The sequence below is a fragment of the Protopterus annectens genome, chromosome 4.part0 (genome assembly GCF_019279795.1).
Source record: "Protopterus annectens isolate FY-2018-M chromosome 4.part0, PAN1.0, whole genome shotgun sequence".
NCBI classification, from domain to species: Eukaryota; Metazoa; Chordata; order Ceratodontiformes; family Protopteridae; genus Protopterus; species Protopterus annectens.
The window spans coordinates 829,802,232-829,828,240 of NC_056733.1; the positions used below are offsets into that span (position 1 = coordinate 829,802,232).

At 41.8% G+C, this 26,009-nt stretch overlaps 1 protein-coding gene across 1 annotated transcript in view; it reads right to left on the reverse strand.

Moving 5' to 3' along the window:
- Positions 1-26,009, reverse strand: part of LOC122800348 (protein HIRA) — a 1,504,941-nt gene that overhangs the window by 244,161 nt on the left and 1,234,771 nt on the right. Inside the window, exon 20 of the mRNA XM_044069797.1 lies at positions 10,916-11,021. Coding sequence (XP_043925732.1) covers positions 10,916-11,021 — 106 coding nt within the window. The remainder of the gene's footprint in view (positions 1-10,915; positions 11,022-26,009) is intronic.

The window sequence follows — 26,009 nt, forward strand, 5'->3', positions numbered from 1 at the left end:
GGGAAGGGACTGCTCCTTGTGGAGGATGTAATATTTGTGGATATATGAGGGAAGGGGACAGTTTTATTCATCCTGACCATGGACATTTGTTTAAATTACATTTTTGTGCAGACTGTAGCTCTCAAAATGTTGTTCATCTTGCTACCTGTGATAGCTGCAATAGTTACATAGGTAAGACCAACCATTGCCTTAGAGACAGGGTTAGACTGCATCTCTATAGCACTTAAAGGCGATCTTAGGAATGCTTTACCTAAGCATGTGGTAGGTGTAGATGGCTCACATGTTTTTAAATTTTTAGTTTTGGACCAACATTTTGTTACAGCAAGTGGTTGGGATGTAAAGAATCAAACAAGAGAGCCTTGAGACTAGATGGAGCTTATTGCTCCGTGCAACTAGGGGTAAGGGGTGGAATGACTGTATTCCTTTAAGACCTGCGTTGAGGTCACGAAGTCTTAGGTGTTGGTTTTAAATGTGTATACATGTGAGCTGATGCTTTTATATGTAGATCTGATGAAGCACCTTGTTTGATGTGAAAGTGCATCATTTTTACTCTTTACGATCCTTCTGTGTTTTTAATGTTTTCTTTTGTCAAGTTGTTTTATTCTTTATTTGTTGTTTGTCTGTTCTGCCTTTTGCTTGGCTGGCTCATTTTTTGGATTTTTAGTGCACATGGTCTGGAGAGGTGTCCGAAGAGAGAGGAAAGTCCTTGGGTATGAAGCACCTTGTTTTGGTCTTGAAAAGCGAAACCCTGGAGTAAGCCAACAGTATGGAGGAAGCACCAAACAAAAGGACCACATGGAAACAAAGGGGAGGACTAGGTCATCTAACTGAAACAGGCCTAGCCCATGGGAAGAAAGGAAGCGAACGGGATACCAAAAACAGCCAACGAAAAGGCCATAAAAACAGCAAGAGAAACAAAAGAAAGGCAGTATAACGCCACTACCACACACAGTAGCTATGAAATAGCTTTTTTTGAGCAACAAATAGTCAAAAGTTTAGAAAAAAGTACACTTAGCCACGGCCAAAAGCAAGACCATGTCTGAGCGTAATGAGCGGCAAACGAGATCTGGGGAACGGACCTGTTTCATGATGGGATACCTCTTAACCACGAGCCAATTGAAGACTTCGAGCTAGAGTATGGCCGAGTCGGAGCCGGCTCCGAACCCAAGGGTAAGAATGAAGGCGAGATTGGACTACATAACATCCCTGATTTTGCGAGCCTCCGGTGCCATAAGGATGGCATCTTCCATTAGAAAGTACAGTTGTGTACACTTACCATAAATGTAGATGTTCGAGTGTATTCACTGTTGCAGTCATTACATTTGGGTTATCTGCTTGCAGGTAGCCCTCAGTCGGCCTGATTAACAATGTCTTGGGTCCTGCGTCGGTTGCTGTCCCTTCTTCCATGACGTCAGGTCGTCAGGGGTATAAAACATGCAGCTGATGCCATTACATCAGTTTTTCTTGCCCCAGATGTCAAGTGCCCCCCTAATGGGAAGCAATTAAACATAAAAGTGCAAAGACATACCTCCAACAAAAAAGCAAATACACCAAAAAGGCTTTTAAGCATAGTAAAAGATAGTAGAGGTATAGCCAAAAGAAGTTAGGGGGCTGGAGGGAGGGTAACCAGGACTGCAACAGTGAATACACTCAAACATCTACATTTATGGTAAGTGTACACAACTGTACTATGTTCTTCATGTTTCACGGTTACAGTCATTACATTTGGGTAGATTCCCAAAGCTATGGTTGGGAGGAGGAATTTAGACAGCATTAGGGTCAGCTATAAGACCCTGCAAGACTGCAGTGGCAAAGCCAGCTCTGGATTTAGAGAAAATTGGCAAATGATAATGCTTGGTGAAAGTATGTTCAGAACTCCAGGTAGCAGCTTCTAGGATGTCTCTGGCAGGGACACCTCTGAGAAAGGCTGTAGAGGTAGATGCAGCCCTGGTGGAGTGAGGTCTGATTTCCTGGGGAATAGGTTTTCCATGGTTCTTATAGCAGAAATGAATGCAATGGCGTTTCCATTTAGAAATTGCTTGCTTTGAAATAGCCTTCCCCTCTGCCTCTGCAGCAAATGTCACCAGCAATTGTTCAGATTTCCTTTGAGGTTTATTCCTGTCCAAGTAGAATCTAAGTTGTCTGTGCACATCTAAGGAATGCAGTATCCGTTCCCCTTTATTCTGTGGATTGGGAAAGAAGGTTGGCAAATGAATGGACTGATTACGCCATACTGGATACCACCTTGGGCATGAAAGATGGATTGGTTCTGAGGGACACCCTGTCCGCATGAAAGATGATGAAAGGCTCCACTGCCATAAGGGCCTGTAATTCAGATACCCTTCTAGCTGAAGTGATTGCTAAAAGGAAAGCTATTTTCCAAGAAAGAAATTTTAAGTCTGCAGTAGCAGCTGGCTCAAAAGGAGGTAGAGTGAGTTTCTCCAAGCCAAAGTTAAGGTCCCAGGCTGGGGTAGGAGCTCTCCTGGGCAGTCTAAAAATGTCTGGCCCCTCTGAGGAACTGCTTGAGCAGTGGATGAGAGAAGAGGGGAGGTTCTGTGTTATAATGAGCTGAAATGGCTGAGGCTAATGGAGGAAAAAGACAGGGCCCTGTGAAGCATCTCAGTTAAGTATTGTAAAATCTGAGGTAAACTGGGCGCTGCTGTGCTCATCACTTGAGATTAGTTCCAGGCAAAGAATCTTTTCCATTTTTCAGCATAAGATTTTCTAGTACTAGGCCTCCTTGCCTCTAAAATGATATCCATCACAGGTTTGCTGAGGGATGGCAAAGGAGAGATTAAGTAATTAGCCAGGCTGCAAGGTTCAGTGTTAGAAGCTGAGGGTGCAGAATCTGGTTCTCCTGCTGAGACAGCAGGGAAGGAGTCTGAGGCAGGTGCCATGGAGATAACCATGACATACTGCGCAGGAGAGGGTACCAGTGTTGGAGAGGCCAGTCTGGAGAAATCAAAATCATCCTTGGTTTGTCCGGTCTGATTTTTAGTAGTACTTTGGAGAGCAGAGGCAGAGGGGGGAAGGCATAGACTGACAGGTTTTTCCAGCTGAAGGACAGAGCATCCATTTTCCAGGCTTGTTTGTGGGGAGTCCTTGTGCAAAACTTGTCCAATTGGCAGTTCTGGGGAGAGGCAAATGGGTCTATATCTGGGCTCCCCCATTTGCTTGTCAACATGTTGAAAATCCTTGGTTCCAGTTTCCACTCGTGTGGGTCCATGAGATTTCTGCTTAGTCCATCTGCCAGTGTATTTAATTGTCCTGGCAGGAATCGAGTTTGTAAGCAAAGGTCACTAAAGCATAAATGCACTTCCTAAACTTTAACTCCCTGGACTCTCTGCTGGGGGAATGGACGGAGGAGGTATGCTCAGCTAGCTCTTTCTTTGTGGCTGCCATAGCATCAATGGGGACCCCTTTGCTCCAGTGGGGCCTGTCCTTAGGAGGGGCAAGAAACTTGTCAGGATGACTGCTGATGGGTTCTACAGTATACAGTTCCTTCTATGCCTGGCGAGAAACTAGCTATACGAGTTCATCAGCTGGGTAAGTCATCCAAGACATAGATGGGCTGAAGCCATAAGCTTCCAGGAATACTTGACTCCTCTTGGGGAGGGGTATCAGAGTACCATCCACCTTTCTGCCTGGGGATTTCTAAGATGTCTGTGAAGGAGAAAATCTGGTGGAAACCTTGGGGACCCTTCCCCTTCATCAAAGTCAGTGTCTTCAATGAGTGACTCCTAACGGGAGTCGACGTGCCACCACTTCTTGCATGTTCTCATGCAGTGACCTCCTCCATGGGATTTTGAGATATCTCGGGCAAAGAATGAAGTTTTGTCTCTTAGGCATACTAGAGCTAGACCATATGTTAGTGATGCTCCCTCTGCAGCCAAGGAGGTTAGGTCTGATAATCTCAGAATGTGTTTGAGTTATTCTAATAATGTGCACTCTGATATTGTTAGGAAACATTTAGCGATACTTATGACGGATGACAGATATAAGGAAATATTTGGGGATGAGCTTCACTTTTCGATTAAATGAATGCTGTGTTATAAGCCTTTGAATGATGGCAGGGAAAAGGCTGTGTTTTATCGGGAAGGGACTGCTCCTTGTGGAGGATGTAATATTTGTGGATATATGAGGGAAGGGGACAGTTTTATTCATCCTGACCATGGACATTTGTTTAAATTAAATTTTTGTGCAGACTGTAGCTCTCAAAATGTTGTTCATCTTGCTACCTGTGATAACTGTAATAGTTACATAGGTAAGACCAACCATTGCCTTACAGACAGGGTTAGACTGCATCTCTATAGCATTTAAAGGCGATCTTAGGAATGCTTTACCTAAGCATGTGGTAGGTGTAGATGGCTCACATGTTTTTAAATTTTTAGTTTTGGACCAATATTTTGTTACAGCAAGTGGTTGGGATGTAAAGAATCAAACAAGAGAGCCTTGAGACTAGATGGAACTTATTGCTCCGTGCAACTAGGGGAAAGGGGTGGAATGACTGTATTCCTTTAAGACCTGCGTTGAGGTCACGAAGTCTTAGGTGTTGGTTTTAAGTGTGTATATATGTGAGCTGATGCTTTTATATGTAGATCTGATGAATCACCTTTTTTGGTGCGAAAGTGCATCATTTTTACTCTTTACGATCCTTCTGTGTTTTTAATGTTTTCTTTTGTCAAGTTGCTTTATTCTTTATTTGTTGGGAGTTGTGTTGGGGAAGAAAAATGCAACTGGGAACATTTTTTTTTCTAGCGTGTAATAAGTTGGCTGGTTTTAAAAATTCTATAAAGAGTACTCTGTCAGAAATATTGGGGGAGCAAATGGCTTTAACGGAGGAAATGATTCTTTTGAGCTCAGATGCAGAATCTGAAATTCACAGACACAGTACAACCTTACCAAGTTTAATTCTATTGGCTGCAAAAAAGGGAAATGGAAGTCAAACTCTAAATCAACTGCACTGAGTATTGCAAAAGTGATAAAAGATGGATCTTTACAGAAGGAAGGAGCAAATTACAGAGAAATGCACTGAATTTGCTGGAACAATACATGCAAAATAAAGGTTGAGAAGGGGGAGCAAGGTTTACGGGAAGGCAGGAATTGAGTAATGTATGTAACTGTTGGACTGAATGACAGCTGTTACAAAGAAAGAAAACGTCACGTATAATGTATGTAAATAAAAATGTTAATACAGTTTGTTTTCTTTTCTATTACTGTAGGTTTGTCTATGTCTTAAGTGATAACTTAGTAAAGGTGTTTAAAAAAAAGAAGCATTTGGAAAGGGTAATGTTTACTGCAAACTGAGTGATGGGTGGGCCCAGTTGAGCTGGAATTCAAACATATCAATGGTGTTAAGCAGAGCAACAAGCAGAATCCAAGATGTTGTGAGATAGATGCAGGGATAAAGGTGGCTCAAGCTGCAAGTGATCTCCAATCGGTTATGCAAGACATATGGGCATGATATTATGCTCATTGCTCATAAATGGGAATAATAAACAGAGTTATCAATAATATTAATAGCATACTCCATATCAAACTAATGAAACACTTATAATGAAACACAATTTACAATATATGCCCTAACACACCTTATTCAAAGTGTAAAATCCAGTACTGTAAATCCTGACACTTAAATGCGACTCTCTCAGAAAAATAGCTGATTGTGAGACCTACTGTTACATCTTCAAAGTGTAAATACTTGCCTATGCATTTCCCCAATATGGTGGGTTGTGCACCCATAACTCTGTTCTTTAAACACAATAACTCTGAAACTGCTGCATCTTGGAATTGGAAGAATACCCCAAGATATTGAAGTTTCAAAAATACTAATATATCCTCCCTGCACGCACTTCAATTTTTACTGCTTTAGGGAATGCAAAAGACCTAACCACCATTACTTCTACAACATTATTTAAAAGCAAATTGAAGCCATACCTTAAATCACAGTGGCTATGCCCTTGTTCTAACCCTGACTAACTACCTCTATTTTCTCAAAGTACTCCTGAATGTCCCATCCTTCAGATGAGACAATGAACCAAGACCTCACCTTAGAACCTGTGTGTCAGGTGAATGGAGGGCCACAATAGTCATCCCTCTTCATAAAGGCAGACCATCAACCAACCCCGGGAACTACAGACTTATCAATCGGGCAAAACCATGAAACAAATTATCATGAAATGATCAACAAGGTCATTGACAGCTTACAGACACTGGACCCATTACAGTTTGGCTTTAAGAGAAGATATTGCTTAATCAACCTGGTACACTTCTTCGAGAGGGTCACCAAGGCTATGGGTGAGGAGAAAATGGTGCATACCACCTACCTTGACTTGGCCAAGGCATATGATACAATACCCACTCAGGTACTGTTGACAAACTCTCAGAACTAGGCATAAATCCCTAAATAACTCGCTGTATTGCTGTCTGGCACACAGATAAGTACCAAGAAGTCAGGATCAGTGAGACCATCTTCACCAGTAGACGGGTCACCAGTGGAGTACCGCAGGGCTCCATGATGCGCCTTCTCCTGTTTGGCACCTACTTCTCAGGAATCAAGGCTAATGACAAAGGCCTCTAGCTCACAAAATTCTCAAATGACTGAGAACTGGAAGCTATCATTGACTCGCCCAGTGACACCAACATCCTACAAGAGGGTCTAACACAAACAAATGACTGGTATCAAACCACAGACTAAAACCCAAAAGAAGAAATGCATTATAGTGTCCTTTGGGAAATCATCAACTCGAGCTAATTACTCCATCAATAAACACCCCTAAGAGATGACCTGATAGTTTGGGATCTGGGACCATATGTAGACAATAATCTGGCCTTTGACCAACATGTAGCCAAGATAGTAAGAAAATCATATGCCACCCAAGTCATAAGCAAGGGTATGGCATTCAGGTCCAAGGAAGTTACAGTACCACTCAACTCATCAGACTGGTCATGGAGTACAATGCCCCCTTTTAGCATGTACATACCCAGGCACTAGCAGCAGTGGGTGTTCCAACTTGTTGCATATGTTTGGTCAGGTACATGCAGAAATCGGGAATTACACTCAATGATGGGTCAGATAAGGGCCAAGTAAAGTGGCACTATGACTTCCTTGGACCAGAATGGCATACCATTACTTGTAAGCTGGACAACATAGAATTACTTTCTTACTCTGTTGGCCACATGTTGGTCAAAGTCCAGATTACAATCTATACATGTTCCCAGATCACTCACTACTGGCTCAATTCTTAGGCTTGTCTTATCGATAGAGTAATTAGCCTGGGTGTCAGTTTTCCCAAAAGGCACTATAATGCATTTCTTGGCATTGAGTTTTAGTCCATGACTTTGACACCAGTGATTTGTGTGTGTTAGACCCTCTTACAAGATGTTTGTGACATAGGGGAATCTATGATACCTACCAAATTGCAGTAATCTGTGAACATGGTCAGGAAAAGGGCCTTGACATTAGCCTTTACTCTGAGAAGTAGACGCCAAACAGGAGCAGCCCAGAAGAGAGCCCTGAGGTATCCCACTGGTGACTGGTCTCTTAATGGAGGTGGTATCACCAATCTGGACTTCCTGAGTCCTGTCTGTGAGCCAGCTGGTAATCCAGCAAGTTATGTATGTGTTTATGTGCATATCACTGAGTTTGTCAACTACATTCAAGTGGGGTACTGTATCAAATATCTTAACCAGGTCTAGGTACGTGGCATGCACCATCATCCGCTCATTCATTGTCTTGGTGACTTTTTCAAAGAAGTCCACCAGGTGTAGTTGGCATTATCTTCGTCCACCAGGTGTAGTTGGCATTATCTTCCCTTGACAAAGCCAAACTGGGTTGGGTCCAGTGTCTGAAGGTTGCCAATGTCTTTGTAGACCATTTCCATGATAATTTGTTCCATGGCTTTGCATATTAGGACTAGTCATATTAAAAGGTCTGTATTTCTGGGGTCGGTTGATGGTCCATTACTTGTGAACTGGAATAACTATTGCAGTCCTCCATTCTTATGCTATAATGCCTGTTCTGAGGCTATAGCTGAAAAGTGGATCAAGTGGTCTTGATAGGTCATGTTTCCAACTATTTAGGAAGCATATTGTCATGGCCCTCCTGAGGCAGTGCTTTTGGCTTTAGTGAGAACCATCAGGACCTGCTTCCCTTTAATAGTTGGGGGGGGGGGGTTACACCAGTAGGTATTTCATGGAAGGAGGCAGGGGGAGTGGAAGGGTGAAGTTTGAGCTGAATTTGTCAGCTAGCAAATTCACTGTGTTACTCTGCTAAGTGAGGGTGGCACCACTGACCACCAGTTCGGCCCACTGATGTATGTTGGTTTTGAGGTTTTGGATATAGCTGTAGAAGGTCTTGTGGCTGTCTTTAGCCTATGAGGCTATACTAATCTCATAACTGGCCTTGTTTGGACTTAATTAGTCCTCTTAGTTTTCTGTTTATTTTAATTAGAGAGCTCCTATCATTATGGGAGTTGCTCTTCCTAATTTAAGCTATGACTTTTTTCCCCTTTGTTATATACCCTATTAAGGTTAGGATTCTATCAGTTGGGTTTGTTTTAGCAGCCTCCATACAGACATTTTCATGGCTGTAGAGGGTCTCTGTGAACAATTCCACATCAGTTGTTGTCGTGAACTCAAGGTTTTAGGGCACTGGATTTTGCTAAACTAATACTTAACAGGATGCAGTCTGCTCTGGAATAGATCTGGATACAAAGTTTTCTGTAATCACAGAACTGATTTTTATTTCAAAGGAGACAGCTTTGTGGCCTAACTTCCAAAGTGAGGATGTGACACTGGGGTGGGGGGTGGTGGTGATGCAGCCCTTTCTCATACTGATGAGTACTAAGTCCAGTATGTTTGAACCTCTGGTCAGTGTGCGCACTACCTGGTCAAGGGTACTTGTGTTAATTAACTCCAGGAAACATTTTGCCTGTGAGCATGAGGCAGTGTACGTTTCCCCATCTATAGAGGGGTAGTTAAAGTCTCCCATGAATAAGGTATTTAGTTTAATGGTGGGTGTCTCCAGGAGGTCTAAGTATGAGATATGGGATTCTAGGGATACAGCTAGCTAGGATATGGTATGGGACTTTGTCTACAGTGATTGGCACTTGGATAAATTCCAGGACATCATCCAGTTTAACCAAGGTACAATGACGCTTGTTGCCAAGATAAAGAGAAACTCCTCCACTTGGCTGCGCAGCTGAAGGCCGAAATATGTGGAAGGCTCTGAAGCCTTGCACTGTTAGTTATCTAAGCTAAAGCATGCTACTGATAAGACCTACCCAGACCATGAAGCACTTTGAGATGCTTCCAGTACCTACAACCTTACAGATAAAACCCAAATGCAATCTTCATTGCAAAATTCAGTTACAACAAAAAAAATTGAATGAATGACTTTGCAAGAAGGAAATGGCGTCACAGCTTGGTTAGAACATACGACAATACAGGTTAACAATTAGTCCCAGTATATTTGCCCTTCTACTTGGCTTAGACACTGTCTTGGCTAACTCAGCAGTATCCTTTTCTATGAATCAGGTTCAGTGTGGTTTAGCTGCCCCACTATTCATCATATAAAACACATTTCTCCTCATCTATATTCATTGCCTTGTACCTTCTACTCATCAAGCAGGGTCCCGTCCTTCCTTCCTGTTTTGCTGTTTCTTCTATGGCATACCCCCTCACCTGAATGAGCAGCAATCTAATGGCTTCATATCTACCCACCCATTCCCTCCTTCCTCCAAGGCAACACATTACTAGGGCTGCAAAAGCATTTCCTCAGATGTTTAGATCCTTGACATGTCTATTACCCTCCTCTCATTCCCTGCAATGTAGTTCTTTTGAGTGTGTACCTTTAACCCCCAGCGGGTGTGGCTTGAGCCTTTAAAAAATGAAGTTATCACCTTACAGTTCAAACAAATATTCATATCTGTAGAATACTGTACATTGCAAACTATTCAAGATAAATGAATCTTTACATTGGTGGCATTCATTCAGTTTGATGCTTTAAACTGGATTTTATAAGCTGTAAAAAGACAGTGAGTATTAATTTTGTAATGCTGTATAAATAGCTTATATCTCAGTAACTATTCATGCAAGACGCATACTGCCAGCAGGATTTTCTTCATATAGCTGTGAGCTTTCATATGATGCTATGCAATTCTGTCTGCGTTATCAGAATGTTGAGATATTTACAGAACTATGAAAATTATTACAATACAAATAAACAGTATACAAATAATATTCAATATCTCTTTAGTTGCATTACACAGATGTCAAATATCAATACAAATTTATTTGCCATCATGTATGCTTTAAGATGACATTTTCTGATATCTTGTATGCAGCATGGTTTTGAAATTATTAATGCAAATATGAACCAACAATATTTGATACCTAGAAGTGTCAGTAGGAGTTAACTGCAGAAACACCTGGAGGTGCATTCGGCTGTAATGACTTAAGGCTTTTGAGCCACAAACAATCCCATCTTCAGATAAGGGCTCTGTAAATGTATGCAGTTTTCCACATGGTCTTACCAGTGCAATAAGCCCTTTTATAACAGGGTCTTCCCCTTTAATATGACAAATGCTTTATCCCCTCCTTTTGGGCAGGCTACAAAGGATGTTTTTATGTAGATTGTATAATCAAGTACTTCCTAATGTTGAACCGCTGTGGTCACAATGATCAAGGTGCACGGCTTTTCAAGATCTCTCAAAGATTTTCACTTTCTACATCTGAATTGGTCTCTTCATAGTGTAGCTTGGAGACAGATGGGCCTCATTAATTGAAATATCAGTAATTGCCATGACAAACACTGAAAACAAAATGCTGTAATGTTCCTCTTCACACAATTTACTAAATTTACACAAAACAAAAAGTCATGAGAAAGTTAAGATTGTTTCTAAAACTTCCTTACCATGATGAAAGAGAGGGATTAAAACAATATGATTTCCCACTAGACACCGTAATAACTGGCAAGCCATGTTGTGTCAGCAGCGACTGGGAGACTGTTGTATCATCTCCTGTTGGGCAAGAGAATATATCACTGGTATGACAAAAGCTTTTCAAAAATCACTAAATATTTAACATTTTTTGACAAAAACAAATGTGAGAAACATAATTCATTTGAATTCAAAAGCAAAATACTGAGACATTTTATGCATATATTTGCTAACTTCACATTATGGCATAAAACAGTTAAAAATCACAAAACAATTTACAGCTTCTTAGAAGTACTGCTGATTAAAGAATTGGGTTATACAACTAAGTATCCTTTACACATTGTCATGTCGTGTCACTTCAACCAAAAGCTGTGGAGAGAAAATTACTTAGCACACATTTAAATGACTTTTACCTGGTAATAGGATTCTTCCAGTTCCTTTATCAGTGAAGACAAAAAGTACAGTTATGTACCTACCATAAATGTAGATGTTCGAAGATCCACATTGCTGCAGTCCTTACACTTTAGTCCCATTAGACTGACATCAGAGATGTCAGAAGACCCTACAAAGAAAGGTCAAAACCAAAAGACAGCAAACAACCAACCCACCACCCTTGCACTAATAATATGTACAATATATACAATATACACAATATTTACAACCCAACCCACACAACATACTACAGAGGGAAGGGAAGAGGGAGGAAATTGGACTGCAGCAATGTGGATCTTCAACATCTACATTTATGGTAGGTACAAAACTGTACTATGTTCTTCATCTCACATTGCAAGCAGAGATAAGGGAGGATGGCAAGCAGGAGCTGCCAAATGCCCTGTAAAACAGCAGTGGCAAAACCAGCCCTAGATTTAGAGTAAAGTGGAAGGTGATAATGCTTTGAGAAAGTATGCACTGAACTCCAAGTAGCTGCCTCCAAAATATCTTTATGGCAGTAGCCCTAGTGGAATGAGGCCTAATCCCAGCTGGAATCTCCTTGCCATGATGGGAATAACAGAAAGCAATGCAAAACCCAATCCACTTAGAAATAGTTTGTTTTGACACAGGCTTGCCCTGAGAACTCAAAGCAAAAGAAACAAATAACTGCTGAGACTGCCTGAACTCTTTAGTTCTGCTCAAATAATATCGCAACTGCCTGTGTACATCTAAAGTGTGCAAAATCTTTCAAATGAATAGTTTGGTTTTAGAAACCACTTTAGGCATAAAGGAAGGATTAGTAAAGATACCCTATCCTTATGGAAATAAGGGCCTGCAATTCAGAAACCCTTCTTGCAGAGGTAATGGCCAACAAAAAAGCAGTCTTCCATGACAAATATTTCAACTCAGTAGTAGCTGCAGGCTCAAAAGGTTGTAGAGTGAGTTTCTCCAACACAAAATTGAGATCCCAAGCAGGAGTAGGGGGTCTTATATTCTTTGCCCCTCTAAGAAATTGCTTGAACAAAGGATGAGAAAACAATGGTGGGTCACAGTCATAGTGAGCCGAAATTGCTGCAGCATGAACCTTAATAGAAGAGAAGGACAATCCTTTGTCCAGTAACTCAGTAAGATATTGAAGAGCCACACTTAAATTAGGCTCAGAAACATCAAAATCCTTTGCTGCACTCCAAAATAAAAATCTCTTCCATTTATCCGTACACTTTCCTTGTACTAGGCCTTCTAGCTTCCAAAATAACATTCAAAACTTGCTGTGGAAGCTGAGACCCTTATGGTTCAAAACAGAATATGCCAGGCTGTTAGGTGAAGAGAGTGAAGTTTGACATTGAGTAAATGACTGTCCTCCTGAGACAACAGGTGTGATCAAGGCAAAGGCCATGGAGGGGCTCCCATCAGAAGACTTCAGTAATGGGTACCAGTGCTGTCGAGGCCAATCTGGAGCTATTAAAATCATCCTTGGCTTGTCCTGTCTGACCTTTAGGAGTACCTTTGGGAGGAGAGGCAGAGGTGGAATGAAGATTGCTCCAATTGAAAGAAAGAGCATCCACTTTCAAGCTGTCAGATCTATGTCTGGTCAATTTCTGAAATACATGAGGATCCAATTTCCGTGGGGATCCATAGCCTGCTCAACACATCTGCTAAGGAGTTCTGTGCTCCTGGCAGAAACCTTGCCTGAAGATTGAGCTGTAAACTGAGAGCAGTCTCCCACAAAATCATTGCTTGCCTGCATAGAGGATAAGAATGTGTTCCCCTTGCTTGTTGATGTACCACATGACAGTTGTGTTGTCTGTTAGAATCAACACCTGCCCTGGGAGAAGTAACTTCCTGAAAGCCATTAATGCAAACTGGACTGCTAACATCTCCTTCAGGTTGATATGTAGATGTTGTAGTCTGGCAGGCCACTTGTCTTGTATCCACTTTCCATTTAGATGAGCTCCCCAAGCTTTGTCTGAGGCATCTGTCGTTAGAATCTGACTAAAAATTCTTTTTGAATGCAAGGTATTATTTGAATGACAGTGTCCAGATCCTGGCAGTGCTGTGTCCATACATTTTGAGATACCATTGTAGCTTCCTCATATGCAGTTTGGCATTGGGAAGCACCAGAATACAAGATGCCATGAACCCCAAGGCTTGAAGGACTGTCCTTGCAGTCAGCCTGGACTGATGAGACAATTGATGAAAGTAAAGGGAAAGATTCTTTGTTAAAGGCCATCTGGAATGCTGTATTCAGTCTTACACCCAGAAAGCACATGTCCTGAGAGGGTACTAGACTGGAATACCCCAGGCATCTTAGCACTGCTATCACATATTCCAAATGATGAAGAAGTCCTTTCCTTGAGCCAAAATCAGGCAATCGTCCAAATAGGGATAGATCTGTATTCCTCTTAGCCTGAAGAAAGCTATCACTGGAGCCAGAACTTTCGTGAACACTCTGGGCAGTAGATAAGCCAAAGGGCAATGCAGAGAACTGATAATGAGAAACGCAGATACTTCCTGCAACTCAGTCTGATAGGAACATGAAGGTAAGCCTCCTTGAGATCTAAAGTTACCATCCAGTGATCTTTGCCCAGCAGTAAAAGCTGTTGTAACGACAACATTTTGAACTTGGGAATGTCCAGATAAGTGTTGAGGATAGATAAATCCAAAATTGGTCTCCACGTGTTCCCCTTCTTTGGTACTAGGAGAATAAAATCCTAGGCCCACTTCTGGCATAGGGACTGGCTGAATGGCCCCTATTTGAAGTAACAGAGAAATTTGTTTGTGAGCCTCTATTCTTTGCTGAGGAGGAACGTCTGGCATGCCTTTGAAAGGAGGCAAGGTATGGAAATAAAACCTGTAACCTTGGTGTATGATATCCAATACCCATCTGTCTTGGGTAATTAAACTCCAATTTTCCTTGAAAAGTGTCAACCTTCCTCCCAAAGTTGCTGCCAGACAAGAAGGCTCTGGCAGCTGAAATGAGTCATTGGGTCTGTCACCGAAGACTGTGCAGGTGAACTCCTGTTCTAGGCCTGAAAGAGCCCTGAGCTCTGCCTAGATCTACCCCTAGACTGGGAATCATAAGAAGGATTTGGCAGGCCAATTTCTACTAAACTCTGAACCTGCAAAAATCCTTAACAGTCTGCATAGACTTAGCCTTGTCTTCCATTTTCTTTAAGACTGCCTCAACAGGCGAACCAAACAACACATCAGATTGTAAAGGAGCATCTAAAATCCTTGTCTTAACATGGTCAGATAAATTCTGATCCCTCAGCCAGGCGTGCCTGCGAAGAACTGACCCAGTGGCAGCCACCTAGAGGAGGCCTGTACAGCATCAAAACCACACTGCAAGGAATGCTTACCCACCTGTTCAGAAACATGTACTAAATCTTGTAACTCTTTACACGCAATACCTTCCGCCAGAGCATCTACCTTAGACTTCAATTGAGAAAGTAGATAGTTTTGGTATTTCAACATGTGAAACTGGCAATTCAAAGCCCTCATAGCAAGGGTGGAAACTTTCTTTCCCCATCTATCCAAAGCCCTGGCCTCTTTATCTGGAGGAACCGGATTTTTAACAACAGAAGCCTTAACCCTGACTAACAGTTTCTGGGTCCGTCCTAGGACTCTTAAAAAGATACTTATGAGCTTCAGGCACCCTGTAATACCTATCCGGTTTAACTGGAGCAGGAGGCAAAGAATCAGGATTAAGAGAAGCCTCTGCAAACACATCTTCCACAACATCCAGAACAGGAGGTATAGCCAAAGGCCTATGCTGGGGTAAAACAAAATTCCTAAGCCTTTTCCTGGAATCAGAGAAGTCCTGACCTTCCCACTTAAAATGCTCCCTCATGGAATGAAGAGTATCTGAAAAGAAAAATCCTCAGGAGGAGAAGCAGTAAGAGTAGTATCACCAACAGCAAAATCAGCATAAGGAGCATACTCCTGCAAGTCTTCAGTCAAGACTCTGAAACATCGAAGCCTGCTCAAAACTCCCCAACTCAGGTTCCACCCTAGGCCTCTTATCAGGAGGGGCAAAGAACCTCTAATCAAAGTAATTAAATCTTCTGCCATTTGGGCACAGATCCTGAAGAACTAGGAGTGACACCAACTGAAGCTAAACCTGGCCTGCCTCTGGCAAACAGAAGGAGAAGGCCTAACCACCCTAGGAAGGGAGGGAGTACAGTAACCTGAGAGGCCCCTTCAGCCTGACCTGCCTCCTGAGAGGCCACATCCTGCAATAACAAAGTCTCCCCTGGGACTCCAGAGAAACCTCGGTGGAACCCCGGCTCCACCGACACCTCTAAAGAACCGGCTCTTCTACCTGGGCTTAGCTGCTTTGTCCGGCGCCGGAGCATCCGGCGGCATATTATAATTGCACCGCTTCAAGACTAACCTGGCACAATCTAACCTTCTCTTAATAGTGCGCTTATTGAATCTAGCACGCGACACCCTACAGGTCCTAAACAAGGAATACACAGATTATGATAATCTCTATGCGGTATCTGTTTCCCACAAGAAATACAGTTATTCACTTTTTCTGACATCCGTAAACCACTGAGGCAAGAAAAACTAAAATATTCAACTTTGACTCGGTCTGAAACTCACTTGCAACACTGCTTCTGCATCGGACCATGCGGCAAAGACTGAGGATATGACGCCGGTCATGCGCATTTGTACCCTGGCGTCCTGATGACTTTGATATTCGGGCCGACGGAGGACAGCGGACTACCCAAGTGTAAGGACTGCAGCAATGTGAGATGAAGAACATCAGTATCCCCAAACTTGAGCATTTAATATGATCACATCTTAATCACTCAAATAAATAGATGTATCTGAAGTTAAAGAAACAGCTAGGTTGTTAAATTAACAGTTCAAGAGTAGCAAGTATTGCACACAATCTACTCTCTCACTCCTAACACAACCTTTGTCAAGGTGCCCTTTTTCCTCCCTAATACTAATACACACACCTTCCATCTTCACTCTGTGGTTTCCACAATGTAGGACTGGACAACCTCAATGCACTCACACACTTCTATGTCCAAACAAAGAGGCATTATACTAAGCAAGCACTTGAAGCTAAGGGTGCCAGAAATGTCACTCATCTGTAAAACATGACTAGAGAACTTTTTTGTTTAACAACAACTCTCTAAGGAACAGACTGTCATAATGCACATTACCTATAAGTTATGGCTATTAGGGCTTGGAACTCACAAAGACAGTTAGCTACCAGTCTACTCCTAGAGGCTCATGATCAATCTTTAAACAAAATGAACAAGTTTAGTAGTTTTATATACCGCACCAATTCTGTATCTTGATTTATGTCTGTTCAAATAATAAGTATATTGCATTGGTTCAGGTACAACTGTGATGTCTCTCCTCTGGGCCAGTAAGCAAGGAGCCTCAACCCCCCCCCCCCCCCGACTGACACCAGTGAGTGATGTTCACTTGGAATAAAAATAGATACACACAGTATATCCAGATGTAGCTCTATGCACCAAGCACAATTTCCCTTAAGAGCACACAGGGAACACATCTTCCTGGGACTGGGTTTCCCTCTGTCTCACCAGACTCCAAATAAGACTACACACTGACCACAGGTGTAAAGTTGAGTCCTCAGCAGTGTGTTCCAAGCCAAATCTTCCACCACCTTCTCTGTGAAACCAGTGCTGTGTTCCTGCTTCAAGTAGTTGACACACACTCTGAGATTTGATTTTCACACACACACACCTGGGAAAGGCATGCACAGATTTACCAGCTATGCCCCTCTGCCCAGACTTTAAGGTAGATACTGCCACTAGAACACTCCACAACCAGATACTCTAAGGCTCTTAACAGGGCATTTAATTATACTTAGTAAAATGAATACTAATACAAATGGTAGTGCTTAAACAATGTAGCAAGGCTTTCAGAAGCAGCCACAGTGTCACCAAATATAAGTAGTCTCAAAGGATAAATATCTAAACCACCAGCCACAATGAAAAGTTTAAATATATTTAATAATAAATAAAATAACATGAAAATACTAAACATCAATTTACAATAAACACCGGAGTTTCAATCACAGGAAATATTAAAAATAACACAGATGGATAAATTCACACAGATATAGAAAAACAGTACTTAACTAATCTCACTATACTTTTCTGACTGGTCTGAAGAATTACTATTCCCTGGTTACTTACTAAAGCAAAGCAAGATGGAGTGGGTGAGTGATCCTTCTTTGCCAGGTCTCAAAATCAGTCTGCCCTGAGACTTCTGTCTCATCTAGTATTAAAACATCATTTCTGTGCTGGATTACAGAATTACATCACATGCATCTAGTCATCTGATTCTGGTTCTTGCACTACCGCCATTTACTAGAAACTGAACCAGAATCTAACATGTGAGTGTCAACACAGACACACAGACACACACACACACATACACAAACACAAAGACACAAAGACACACACACACAGACACACACACACCTTTGCTAAGATGTGTTAGAGCATCTGGAAGCTATTAAACCATTTCAAAAACTTCCACCATTCCAGACCAGCAATTAGTTCACCCCTAAGGACAATACAGTAGGATTCCTAGTCCAGATTATTACAGATATTTTGTCTCTGGCTTCAATCAAAACTGTAAGATACTATATTTATGGCTTAAACCAGGTAATTTAATTTCAGACTACTTTTCAAAGTTAGTTGGACTGAGATGAACCTCTTCTCTTCCAGTATCCTCTGTTACAATACATTCATTACAACAGTCACAACAGTCTGACATGCAGGTGTATTTCTTTTCTGTCCAGTAGGACCCACTGCTAGTACATTTTTAACACAAGCAGCTTTACAAATACATTTTCAACACAAGCAAATGTACAAATCAGTCTAACATAGAATTATTTACAAAACTGCAGCTAGCTTTGCTGGTATATGTTACACATCCACTGCCCTACTTTCTCCTGGCATAGCTGGCACTACCTCACATCATCACAATAGCATCTTAAAAAAGCTGGTAAATCCATCACTTTGACATAGGTACTCCCTCCAAAACAAATGGCAAAGAATGCATCCTAGGATCAACTTCTAACCTCTTAAATTCTGGTTGTGGTATTCCAGTCTCCTAGGTAAACATCTACACATTTTTAAAGGAAATCACTTTGCTCATCACCACCCTAAAATCCATTTTACATTGTGCCTGGAAGCAAATGAAGACTTAGCAGTATAATAAAAGTTGCTCCAATATAACCCACTGCCTTTCGTTCATTAATACATCCCCAATACAAAAAGGCACTGCTTAAAAGTCAGCATTACCCTTTTACTACCTGCCCCATGAAATGTGGAGGCAATTCCTTATGTCCACGTCTTTCTATCAAACACGTCAAGCTCCTGCTCATCCAGCTATTTCAAGCTTCCTTAAATAACCAAACATTTTGATGTAATCACAAAACTTACCCAACAGCTACATCAGCATTCATATGTACCAACCATCACAAATCAATCAATATATTCCCAGAAATGTAACACTGCTCCCTCTCACATAGGAATAAAAATCATTTTTCCCCAAAATAATAATAAAAGGCAGTTGTGTTAGGAACATACTATAACTCTAGATGTTTGAGCCTATTCACTGTTGCACTAATGAATTCTGGAAACTTCTGCAGCCAGCCTGAATTGCTGAACTTTTCACCCTTCTCCCCCTGGCTAGATAGATACCTCCTTACCCAAACATTGCTGGTGTTAGGAAGAACAAGGAACCACTCCATCTTTACTTCTTTCTTGTCTTGGCAGGCTGAATTGTGGTGATTTGATACCTCAGTACTAGCCATCTAGGTATTCTAATTCCCTAGGGAAGCAGTCTAACCAGAAGAACTTTCCAAGCCTCCTATCCTGGTTCTAAGTCAAACATGTGGAAGAAAACCATAGGGTTTGGGAAAGGAGAAGGGGGCGACTAGGAGACCCAACGCCACCCAAGGATACTCACAGGGTTTCAAAAAGGAAGGAATGGTGTGAGGGAATTAAATCTGCACCACTGAATATATTCAATAATCTACAGATATGGTAAATTCCTACCACAAATGTACTGTGTTCCTTGTATAATTAACTGCTGCAATAATGACTCCTGGCAAGATTCTCAGAGCTTACAGACCAGTGGGTCCTCCTGTGCTGTCTAGAAGTACTTTGACAGAAAGGGCACATAGTTGTTCTGTGTCCAGCAATGTCCCTAGAAACAGGATGTATCCTGCTGCTATCAGATGTGATTCTGGCAAGTTTAATGAGAGACTCAAGGAGTGGAAGAAAATCATTGCAAAATGTACCATCTTCTGCATCTCCTTTAGGGAGGTTACCTGAATGATGCAGACATCCAGGTAAGAGTAGATGTGAATGTCCCTAGAGCCAAAAACTTTGCAAATACCTTGGGTGTAGAAGACAAACCAAAGGGCAAGGAAGTAAACTGGTAATGGAAACCTCCCCGCTTTGAATTCGAGAAAACATTTGTCCAACCTGGCTATGTGAAGGTAGGCATCCTTTAGATCTAGTGTGACTACATAGGCTTGTGGGCATATGAGAGGTAAAAATTTTTACAATGCTAACATCATAAATTTTGGTACATTTGCAAATGGGGTTAATTCTGCTAACTTAAAGATGGGTCTCCATGTGCCTTATTTTCTTGATTTAGGAACAGTCTGCAACAGAACCCTGTGCCTTCTCCTGTTATTCATCTCTCTTTGGTTCCCTGTGATACGAGTTCTTGAAATAAGGGGAAGACCATGTTTGCTTGGTTTCTGGGGACTGGAGGGATGCCAGAGAATGCTATTTCAATTTGAAAATGTAGTTAAAAAATGCAGTCTGCATTTTTAAGTTATTTGCTAACTGGGCAAGACCACTGGATATACGGTCTGTTTTCAGAGGTGACTAGGAGCATTGTCTGGTTAAGTGGCTTGCTCACAGTCAAAGTAGGCAAAATAAGAGGTGGAAAGGATCAGATGCAGCACATTAACAGTTCAAAGCCATAATCTTCTTTGCCAACTACTAGACATGGTGTTCCTGTCTTAGAATTTGAAGTGTCTTATTTCCTGAAATATGGCATCCCACTGCTTCATGAAGAGGCCTAAGTGATCCCTATCTTTTGCTGTAGAAGGGAGAGAAGGAAGGCCTGAAGACAGGTGGATAGGTTGATGTTTAGGAACTGGGAGAAGGGAGGAGCTTTGATGAATCACAGCTATTCCCTCTCTGGGACTTCACCATGAGCGCTTCTAGGTCTTTGCTTATGGCATGCTTGCCATTTCCTCTTGCAGTGGTCTTCCTTGCCCATTTGTACCTTCTGATCTGGCAGACACATCCCCTTAATGCAGAATCAATAGGTGATGCCCAACATGATGCATTCAGACCATCAGACACTTAATGGAGTGCTCAGCAACCTGGGGCAGTAAGACTGTAGAAGCTGAGCATTTTCCCTTTCAGGCGCTTTCATCCCATCAGTCTTCTCCTTTAGCTGGTACTAGACTCCTGACATCTCAGCATGTGGGTGAGACAACTAAGGGTGCATAAGGCCCAGGTAACACAGGTGTAAGTTTTCTTCACAAATCTGTCAAGAATCCTCCTCTCCTTGCTATTGGGAAATCCATTCCTACTAGGAGCTGCATTTGTGGAAATGTTTTTTTTCCAGTTGCTTTAACACTGTCCTTCTGCATCCCATTGACATTATAAGCTATACCCCCTGACATTAGATGTCGAAATAGTAAACAATTTCAAATCCCTACTGAAAGATCTCCTATTCAACACTTGGATATGTTCCTGTACAGAACCAGACTAATTTCACCTGTTCCTGATTTTCAACATCCCTAGATCACAGGTGTACTGTGTAGTTTCACTTACTGTGAACCAGGTGTTTAGGCCTTCTTTACAGTTTTGACTTCTAGTTTATGACCCTGTTTGGCTATGGAAACTTCTTTTTGAACTTATGTTCAAGCAACTGTATATTTGTTGTACAATATCTTAATTGTTTCTCAATATTCTAATCACTATATGCTGCATCATTTGCAAAACTCTGATTCATAGGTTCATAGTTTAGTACTAAGCTAACTGCCCTTGCGAGCCATTTTAAGCCTAGCCAATTATCCCTTGTGAGACTCAAACCCTGCACCTTGTATTTGTCAAGCAAACACCTTAGCCATTAAGCCACTCTCCCAACCCTTTTTACTCTTTTTATATGTTCCAAGCTCTTTGTACAAAATAGCCATGTTTATATAATTTTTTTATTATTTTTATTATTTTTTATAATTTTTTTTACTAGGTATCTGGAGCTATTCTCCCCAAGCCGCCGCTGAAAACGGTCACCTTGTGTACAGTTGTACTAACCCGGTAAACAAATGGAAAATAAATAAAATGGGAAAAGAAACAAGTAGGGGGTGGTGGGATCCATTACTTTACATGAGTAAGAGTGTGCACCAAGGTGCTTATTGGCAACTTACTTTTGCGAAGCTAGAGCTGAAGCCCTTGAGAACCCTTTAAGACATTAAGCCCCTTTTACTGAAATCAGCAGTTACCTTCCCCTACCAAAACTTCTACCACTAGCAGACTAACCCCCAGATGAAGAACTCGGACCAAGGCCTACTCTGTTAACACATGGAAATCTTCTATCTCCACTTACTAAGAGTCAAAAACTTCCTGCTTTTTAACCTTTTTACACAAACTGTTTACAACACAGTTATATGTTTCAACAAACAAAATACCCATACCACCAAAAAAAAAGAAGAAATAAATACATTTTAGAGAAACATCTATGAAGATCCTGTGGAACATAACAACGATGCTGAATGGAAAGTAGTAGTAGTAAAAGAAAGAATAAGAAGTTCAAATGCACAGGATAAGAAATGGGATGATATAAGAGCCAGAGAAATTGAAACAAGGTTAAGTGAACCTCCTACATGGAAAATCTCAGGCTCAGATGCAGTACCTAAAATACTAAAATCTTTACATGAAGATTTAGCTATGAGTAAGAACTATTTATATGAGCACCCCCAAACAGACACCAACCTGGTTAACAACAGGAAAAACAATACTCCTACTAAGAGTGGAACAGCAAGTTATCCTAAAGACTATAGACCAATAAGTTGCCTCCTGACGACGTATAAACTATACATTGGAATAGATACTGACAGAGTTTATAGTCACTTAGAAGAAAACTCAATCATAGCAATAGAACAAAGGGGTAAACAAAAGAAAGTCATACGGAACAAAAGATCATTTGTTGTTAGAGTCAAAATGGAGAACTGTAAAATGGGGACGAATCGAAGCAGGGCATGGATAAACTACAAAAAAGCATTTAACAGAAGCCCACATTCATGGATAAAAGAGTGCTTAAAATGTATAAGATACACCCTACACTAATCAATTACATTATAGCGACCATGAAACAGTTGCAAACCACTTTGCAGTTAAGCCATGACAAAAGACAAATTATTATTCTAAGGATAAAAATTCAAAGGGGGATATTCCAGGGTGACTCTGTCACCAATGCACTTTTGTCTTCCCTTAACCCACTATACGTTCATAGGTAGGTACTAGGGCTATCAGCCCTGAGGCCCATACAAGCCCGGCCAAAAAGGTTTCCTGGCCCTCGCCACCCAAGAAAATCATTCCCCTGCACCTCTGTCAAACAGCACCGCAGAAGCGATCCCCGGGGTGAACTCTCCACTTTCCATCCAGTCATCTAGATCCCTCCTACAAAGGGCCAATGAGGAGCTCCGCCCAACATGAACGGATAGCCTGCTCCAGAGCACGGGAGTCCCCGGGACAGGAATCCATCCCTCCAGCATGCCCTGCCCACCGTGGTGAAAAAGCCTAGGTCCCCGGACCACACGGCTCGGAGAGACTGGGACTCCCCCAAGTGTAGCATGTCTAACAGCTCCGGGCCTGACACAGCCTTGTATGTTAGGCAGAGATTGCCTTCGAGCAGGTGATGTGTGACGCAGCAGAGCTGGAGTCTCCTGAGATGGCCCTTGCATGGCATCTGCCCGAGGCCGGCAATCCTCCTAGTGAGGCACCTCTGCGGCCCTTCCAACTGCCGCAGGCATCCTGTGAGATACATTCCAAATGGGGCATTGCACTCTATAATGGGTCCGATGAGGGACGAGCAGAGAGGAACGACCTCCCCTTTTCTAGAGGAGAACCCCCCCCCCCCGTGATGAGGTGTGCCACATTGAAGGACCCAAAGGAGAGACCACTGTCCACCCACTTCCCGAGGTGTCCCATCACACCTTCAGTGCCTAGCGAACTACCGCCTATGTGGCAGCCCATGGGCACTGAGCCTTCCCCAAAGGGGATGACAATGCACTTCCTGGCACCGAGCCCAAGGCCATGACACTGGCACCAAGCATCCACCTCCATGAGGCCCCCCCCCCGCAGAATGTTAACATCATTAGGTAACTCCATCATGGCTCCCAGTTTGCAGCCATCTGCGAACCCCGCCAGCCAAAGACCCTCCGTGCCAGCCTGCACCTCAGAGAAGCAGACGCCAAACAGGAGAGGACCCAGGACTGAACGCCATGGCTACGCTGTCTACATAACAGATTAGCTCATGGCTACAATTCAGCTCCTATAAAAAAAAGTGTGAAGACTTATTTTCTTTTTTGTTCATGAGATGAGGAACTGAAAGCACAACTGCAAGTGGTCAAAACTTTTTCAGATGGTTTAAGAATGTCATTTGATCTTGATAAACGTGCAAAAGCAACCTTTAAAGCAGGAAAGCTGCAGCACCAAGAAATCAGCAGCTTGGGACAGGTATGTGATAATAAAAGAACTTGAGCAAGAGGGAGTATATAAATATTTGAGAATTGACGAAGGATCAACAATAAAACAAACAAATGCAAATAAAACTTATTAAGGAATATTTTACAAGATTAAAGTTAATATTAAAAACAGCGCTGACATATAGGAACAAAGTCCAAGATACAAACCAATTTGCTCTTCCTGTCCTAACATTTAGTTTTGGAGTGCCTAACTGGCCCCAAATGGTGATGGATCCGTTGAACAGGAAAACAAGAAGGATGCTTCACGCTTATCAAATAATTTATAAAAATCAGTGTATACGAAGACTATATATTCCCATTCTGAAGGAGGTAGGGGCCTCCTTGAAATTGATTACATGTACAGATCTGCAATTGTAGGACTGCATACATATCTGTTGACCTCACAAGACCCAAACATAGTAAAAGTTTTAAAATGTGAGGAGAGTAAGTCTAAGATGACTTCCCTGCTGAGTTTAGCAGAAGCATGCTGGTGTTAAGCGGGAATGGAAATCAAACCAGAAGAAGATAAAAAAATCAGGCCGCAAATGAATGTGTCAAAAAACAAAAGAAAGAACATAAGGTGAAGGATTAGATGAGAAGGCAAGAAATGTGGAATATGCATAAATATAGTTGCAAGTATAAAAAACTCTTGGAACAACCTCATGCTGATCAGGATGGAAGGCAAGAATGGTTAAAGAGAGGTGAATTTAAACCAAAAGACAAAAGGTTAATATTGGCGGACCCAAGACAGTGGACTACACACACAGTTTACAAAGTCCAGTGAACATGTGGGAGAAACAGATAAATATAGGTTTTGTAAAACAGAATTGGAAACAGTCGCACATCTTGTTGCTGGTTGTGATATACTAATGGCAAAAGGACTGTATACTGAAAAGCATAATAATGTGACAAGACTGTTACACTGGGGATTGTGCAAACATTATAAAACTGAAGTAGATGAAAAACACTGGAAACATAAGTCACAAAACATTATAGAAAATGATGAAATTTATGTCACATGGGATCACCCATCACCAACAGTTCAAAAAAACAGAAGAAAACCAGATATAGCCTTGATCACTGAAATTGCTATACCCAGAGACTACCGTGTCTTACATACTGAGAGACACAAAGTTATGAAATACCAGGATATGCAGGCAGAAATGAAGGCAATGTTGAAGGAGGATACCCAGACAATTCCAATAGTAGTAGGAGCAATGGGTCTTATTAAAAAAAAAAAATTACAATTGTACTTAGATATGTTACCGATACATGTAACTTCGTATGAATTGCAGGAAGAGTCAATATTGAGCACACTGCAGGTGCTGCAAAGAGCACTTTTGGTTAACATGAAAGACTGAAACAATATTAACTTCAGGAACTTTAATCATACTTTGACTTTGGAATGGGGTCCAATCCCGTCATGGCATTAGAAACCCAAAAGACTTGTAGAAATTAAAAGAAAAAAAAAAGAAAGGGTATCACTGGTTCCATTTCTGGCCAAGATTAGTTAAGGACTAGGCAAGCACCATGGCATGGAGGGACAAAGCCCTAACAAGGACCCAGGTTCAATTAACAGCTCAGGAGTCTTGAGGTGCTGGCAGGGAAGGACAGGCATGCACATCCAATGGGGACAGCATTCAGTGAAAATGCTCCTTGCAGGAAGAACTGACAAACAGAGGGGAACAGCTCCTCAAATGCAAGTTAACAAAGAAAGGGAGGGTCATGGAAACAAGACAAGGTCAAAACATAACACTGCCACAACAGAAGTAGGTTACCAGTATGACTCTAGAGGACACCCTTCAGATCCATGCTGTTCTTCGCTCACTCTATGAAAAGTGCGGGGGAGGAAAGAGGAG